The sequence below is a fragment of the Platalea leucorodia genome, assembly GCF_965183815.1.
Source record: "Platalea leucorodia genome assembly, chromosome: 6".
Taxonomy (NCBI): Eukaryota; Metazoa; Chordata; class Aves; order Pelecaniformes; family Threskiornithidae; genus Platalea; species Platalea leucorodia.
Window position 1 is genome coordinate 3,276,912 of NC_138828.1, and position 6,118 is coordinate 3,283,029.

General features: G+C 48.2%; 1 protein-coding gene across 2 annotated transcripts; it reads right to left on the reverse strand.

Moving 5' to 3' along the window:
• Nucleotides 1-937: 937 nt before the first annotated feature.
• On the reverse strand, nucleotides 938-5,489 carry TIFA (TRAF interacting protein with forkhead associated domain). 2 transcript variants are annotated; one of them, XM_082315138.1, is made up of 2 exons: nucleotides 5,357-5,489; nucleotides 938-2,115 (listed from the first exon to the last, which is right to left on the reverse strand). In XM_082315138.1, exon 2 carries the CDS (start codon nucleotides 2,093-2,095, stop codon nucleotides 1,532-1,534), a length of 564 nt encoding a protein of 187 aa, XP_082171264.1. In that variant the 5' UTR covers nucleotides 2,096-2,115; nucleotides 5,357-5,489; the 3' UTR covers nucleotides 938-1,531. The 2 variants fall into 2 exon arrangements, with proteins under 2 accessions (XP_082171264.1, XP_082171265.1); XM_082315139.1 differs by lacking the exon at nucleotides 5,357-5,489 and adding an exon at nucleotides 3,036-3,093.
• Nucleotides 5,490-6,118: the final 629 nt, after the last annotated feature.

Below are 6,118 nucleotides of genomic sequence, written 5' to 3' on the forward strand. Positions count from 1 at the left end.
AAGACTAGGAAGACTCAGGTCAAAAGCATATAAAAGCCGAGCAGCCAACAACTACTGGAAGTCTGCAACCAGTAGCGCCGTGTCCGGTGACAGGGTGACACCTACTCGGCTTTGTTTTGTTCAGCTGAGGGGCTGGGTGCGCGGCAGAGGCGTTTGTGCCAAGACGGTGGCTGCGTTGCGCACCTAGGCCAAAGACTGTAGAAGTTGCGTATCGGAGCCTAGTTCAAAGAGCAGAAAACATGGGAAGAAGGTGTTTTTGGCAAGGATGAGATGAAGAGACAAACAAAATCCTGCGTAAGCTTGTGTTTGAGTTTCATGGCCTCTCCCATGACTTTCTCCCACATGTGGTTGTTTGCCGTGATCTCGGGTTACGTTGTGTAATTCAGCTGTCCTCCCCTCAGTTATAATCCCGGTTTTATTGGAATGATTAATGCTGAAATGCAGCCTAATGTTTAGGGATGATAAGATGGGTAATTCTTACGTATGCTCTGTTCTGATTCTTTCCGGTGTGTCTTTCAAACAAACTGAAATGCTTGGCAAAAAAACAAGTGCCTATGAAAAGCTGAGCCCCTAGCAAAGAAAAACTTAACTGAAACAGCCTGAGAAACACTTAAATGAAAACAAAATTGTAAGAGAGTTTGGGGTGGGGGGTAGACATAGAAAACGTGCTGAAAGCATTTTAGTCAACTCTTATCCCGGAGCAATGCTGCTTTTAGAAAGCCTGGAATAGCACCACTGAAAATTTCTTACCTGGATTGTCCTGGAAATAATTTTATTCACCCTAAGTGCTTTTAGATTGTGGTTGTAGAAGACAGCAAATCCTTACTAGGCAACCAAATGCTTTTATTACAAAATTTATCTGTATTTTTACATACCGTGATCACTGACACTGCATGTTTATTTACGTTCACAAGCAAAAGTAGTTAACTTATATAGTAGTTAAATATATATTTTAATTCATTTTAAGAATAGAAGAAAAATGTCGCTGCAAAGTTAATAAAAACATTAACTTGAAAGGACTATGCTGACAAAGTGCTTCTCAGCTGCAAAATCTGGGAAGTTACAACCTAGGCTTGAAAATACTGTCTGGAATTCCATGTCAAAAGCAAAGCACGAAGCATTAAAAAATGTAGCGAGACATCGTGTCCCTAGTTAGCTGACCAATGCTGGGGCTAAAACACTGTTCTGCATGCTCTGTATTAATGCCTGTTAAATATACCTTCAAGGCATGTCGTCACAGTTCTTGAATCGAATCTGCTGTCATGGATCCGAGTGGCCCTTCGTGTCTCCCACACGTTTACGTGGCCAACGGGTGATCAGAGAGCGCGCGTGCCCTGGTGAAGACAGCGGCAGGAACCCGTTTCTGCTGAACAAATACGTTCTGGTACGCCTGTGCTGGAAACAGCAAGCAAGAAGACTGATGCGCAGCGGTGCGAACCATCAAGAACAGTGGACTGAGATGACAGCCTTCAATTTCGGAAGTTGTGCAGGTTTCAAATGATCAAAATCTGATCCGGCCTCCTTCTCCCTGCTAGCATGACTCGTTTTCATCAGTCTCCATGGGGCTGTTGCCTTGGGAAGGAAACAAGGAAGAAGAAATGCCGTTCTCCGGTATAGGTGGCAGTGATGGCTGGCATCTTTCTTGTACGATTGGCTCTTCGGCCAGGCGTAAGTCAGTCTCAAAATAATCCATGGACTCCCCTTCTTGAACCTCTGCTAAAATCTGGTAGTCCCCAAAACAAATGATGCACTTCCACGGCAGGTCGATTTTGTTTAAGTAACCCAGTTCTGTTTGGCCCACAATCAGTTTTGTTTTCTTGCTCATGTTCTTGATCTCAAAACAAAATTCTGAGCTGTTCAGTCTCCTGTAAAACTGCAGTGAAAACTGAATCCGAGAAACACGAGTATCCATTAAGTTATAATGGCAGACATTAGAATCGCGGCCAAACTTGGCCATTTCATCTGCCCTGACCTGTTCTCGCCTATGGAAATTCAAGCAACGAAACATCATCTTGTCTTTTTGGCAAGGATGGTAAAAGGTCATGTGGAGACACGTTACTGTTTCTTCCGTCTCGCTTTCTTCAAAAGAGGTCATGATGAAATGAGTCCTCGGAACTACAAGAAAGAAGTAAAATCACAGCATGAAACCCCTGCAGCACCAAAAAAATTGGCTTCAGCGTGGCGTTAAAATACTTTATATACTATAGTATAGTGACTGTATGTGATTTGTGGCAAATTGGCTGACAGTAAATGTAATGAAGCCGCTGGAACGAAGGAGTGGGAGTTGAGCCTACCCAGGCCATGCCAGCCATCGTTCCCCACCGCTTTGCCAAAGACTCGTTCGGTGGCCACGGCTACGTGACAGATTGCTCTGGGCCAAACTCTTCCCAGCAGGCAACCTGGCTTCTCTGGCCATGCCTGTGTAGCACTGCAGAACTCTGGAAAACACCCGCGACTGTCAGCTGCTGCCAGCTACTTCTTCAGGAGGATCTCACAGGTAGATCTATCTTTGGAAGAAATATGGCACTTAGGCGCCAGTAAGGTTTACTTCATGGACTTAAAAATGTAGTAGTACTGCCTGGGCCTGCGTGCTCTGTTTTACAGCGTAGTCCTTTGACTAGAAGGTATCAGACAAACGACTTTTACAAATGCAATCTGACTGTAGGCAGTGATATTTCAAATGTGTATAAAGCACTCTTGGCTTGTTAGTCGGAATTTACCTCGTGTGACACAAAATACAGTGTTTAGAAGTGACTGACCTGACCGTGTGTAAAATGAACGCAGAAGCTGGAATATCAGTGAGACCTAAAGGAGGAGTTGTCACCAACTCTAGGTGTTTCCCTGTTGCCTATTGGAAAATCCCAGCTATCTGCTGCAGAAGTACTTACCTAGGCACTAAAAATAACAAATAATTTTTGTTAGGGTTTTGTTTCTTTAAGCTTCTCGCATGCAGCACAGAGACGCTTGCTTATGAACTGATTTCTGTCCTAAAGTCTGAGCAACTGCAGTGCATCCAAATAAAATCTGTGAGATACCTTAGGAAACGCTGTGATCTGGTCCTCTATACGTGCAAGGCCAGTGTTTTCCTGCGCTGCAGCTCAGTCTAAAGAAAGAAAAGGCCAGGTCCTTAAAGTAGGAACCAGAGAATGAGTTCTCAGTTACTCACCAGAGAAACATGTGAGCAGCCATTTAACTGGCATCACGTAGTGCAGATGTTTGTCACGTTTCTCCTGCTAGATTGCGTGAAGTTCCCGACATGCCGGACGCCGACCCTGAGCTTTCTCACCACCTCTATTCAGTCAATGATGCTGAAAAGCAGCTTACAGTTTAATCTGTTTTTATGGGTAGGTGAATCACCGCTGCAGTTAAGCACTCTGACTAGTGTTTTCTGTAAGGCTAAATCATAGCACTGGACATCAACTCCAAGCGCAGGGAATAGTGGTGTATCCGCGTGTCACTTTGTGCGTGAAACCTCAACATCGCTTCCTTCTTACACCTTGAACGCAACAACAGCAACAGTTCTGACACAGCAGTTTAGCAACCTCAGCTTGCTGACTGAAGGAGGCTCCAACAGTGCTTCTACCAAGCTCAGATAATTAGAGAAATACAAAATTTCAAGTAGCTCACTTGAAAACAGACTAGGAAATGTTGTCGATGCTTTTGACAGATGCCCCGACGGAAGGGTATTCCTGTGCCGTCTGTAGGACAAGCTGCAGTGGGATGGGTATCCATCCCTCATCCTAGTAGCATGCCTCGATTCCGGTGAGCGGGAAGCGGCTCCGCGAGCAGGAGGATGGACTGTCTCCTCCTGCCCTTAGTTCTGCCCTTCGCCGTTCCGCACCAGTAAAGAGGATGTGAGACGTTTACATGAGGTCAGCTTTGGTTAAAGGGGAAAACCAAGCCATGTCACTTAGTTGGCAGATCGGCCTTACGGAGACAGTTTTCTGTCTCGAGGCTTGGGCTGAATCTGATACCAACTTAAAAGCACGTTCTGCTTCCGTTAATGACTTCCTTAATTGGTTTCTGAAAGGCATCAGGACCGGGCAAAACAGGCATACCAAGAAAAGTATTTTGAGAAATCTGCAAGTGTATACACCTGTGTATCAAATCAATGCAAAATGTCGTCTTTATCTGCATGTTTCCGGATTTTACACGTGGCGACATTTATTAATTAGGGAAGGGGACGAAGTGCCACTGATTGCTTCAGCGGCACCCGCTGAGCCCGGATCGCCGCAGCTCCCGCAGACCCCGCTGGCTGTTTGCGATCTGCTTGTGTGCAGCCGGCTCAGCTGCCGAGTCCTGCGTTAAACGGTTATTTTGAGGCTGGACTGAACATACTTTCAGGTAAATACCCAAGGAGTTTCTGTTTACTAGAGGGTATTGGACAGGAGAAGGATTTCGGAGAGCTCTAACTGGAGAGGGAAACTTTTGATAGTTAAATCCAGATTTCCCCTGCAACTGTAAGGCAGGGGAATGTTGTCTCTGCCTGAATTTGAGTCGAACAAATTGTCGTCTTACCTCTTTCCCTTCTCCCAACATCATCTCCTTCAGTGTGCCTCGTTATCCCCCTTTTTAGAGACAGGAGAATGGCACAGAGCGTTGACAACCAGGCTGCCTAACTTGAGAACCACAGGGCTCCTACTTGAGTGTTTAACAACGTATTGAAGAGCCGTAACTCTCTATCTACAACTTATCGCTCGGAGAGCTCTGCCAACTTGCTTCTCCAAATCAGAACGTAAGCGTTCAACCTGGGTCTCAAGGAGAATAACATCTCTTTTGTTATTTAACTTTCATTTTGGATGACAGCGCATCTTGAGCCAGAGGCAGCGCAGAATATGATTTTCAAGCGCCTGACGGAAGGCCAGCTATGCTTTTTGTGTCCCAGCGTGCCGTGCCGTGGTCACCAGCCTATTTTTCGCCCTCTGCAAGAGCCGAGGTAGGAGGCCGGCAGACCACAGCTTGTGTTTCAAGCTCTGCTCGTCCCGGGTCTGGTTTGCCCGGTGCACTGGCGCACGTACGCAGCAAGCCAACAGTTCCTAGCCAAACGGACTTCTGACAGCTCCTAACTTGCGAGAGCGACCTCTGTTTTGCTAAAAATACCACCTTTGCTGGCATTGGGCGAGAATATGCCCAAGCTGTTGACAACACATGGACGCACCCGGGCTCTGTCCCGCCCGCCCCTGAGGGACCACGGCACGGCGAGGGCAGGACCTCCCGACAGCGCTCCCCGCCGAAGCCGCCACCTCCGTCGGATCTCACTGCAGAAATCCCGCTCTGCCCGTGCCCGAGGACCCGGCCACCCTTCCCGGTACGCTCCCTTCCCCGCACCGCAGCCCGGCCGGGGCTCTTCCCTCACCTGTCCCTAGGCGGGAACGACGCCCGCCTCCGGCCGCCTCCCGCGGGGAGCGGGCCTCAGGCGCCTCCCGGAGGGTCCGTGCGGGGCCGGCTGCGGCCTCCAAGGGCTCTCCGCCGGTCGGTGGCTCCCCGCCGGTCGGTGGCTCCCCGCGTCGCCGGGCGGGGAGGCGGGGAACGGGCGCTGGGCCGGCGGCAGGGCCCTCCCGCCAGCGGGGCGGGGGCTGGCTCTGTGTGAGGGAAGGCGGGGGCAGCGGGCCGCGGCAAGGGTGGGAAGCACTGAGGCTCCCGTGGGACCGGAGGAAGAACTTGGGTTGTTTTCCCAAAAAGTACACCGAGCTCTCCTTTTATTACAGTGAATAAACCGGAAAAATTAAAAAATTAACCTCAGCTCTGTCTGGGGTTTTATGTGGACATCTAAAAATCTCTTGGTTGCGAGTAACTTACTCAACCCAGTAGTCACAGAGATGGCAAGGATACGATCCAGAGTTTGCAGCCTCAGGGTTTCAGGCAAAATAATTTCAGTTTCACCCCCAAATTAACACTTTGAAGAGTAAAATGCTTTAGTAAGCAGCACGTTAAAACAGTTGACTGATGGTGTTCTTAAATCAGGTATTTTAGAATATTGGCTTATTTGCTTTGAGCAACAGTGGTTCAGCTTCATTGCACTGCCTTTGAGGAAAAAAACCTAATCTTTCCTTGGCTGCTGATCTAAGCTGAGCTGAAAACTTTTCATTTTACTAGAAATCCTGAGGTAGCCCTGCCA

Excerpts from the sequence above, each read along its gene's own strand:
- TIFA (XM_082315138.1), bottom strand. The coding sequence starts at position 2,095 with ATGACCTCTTTTGAAGAAAGCGAGACGGAAGAAACAGTAACGTGTCTC.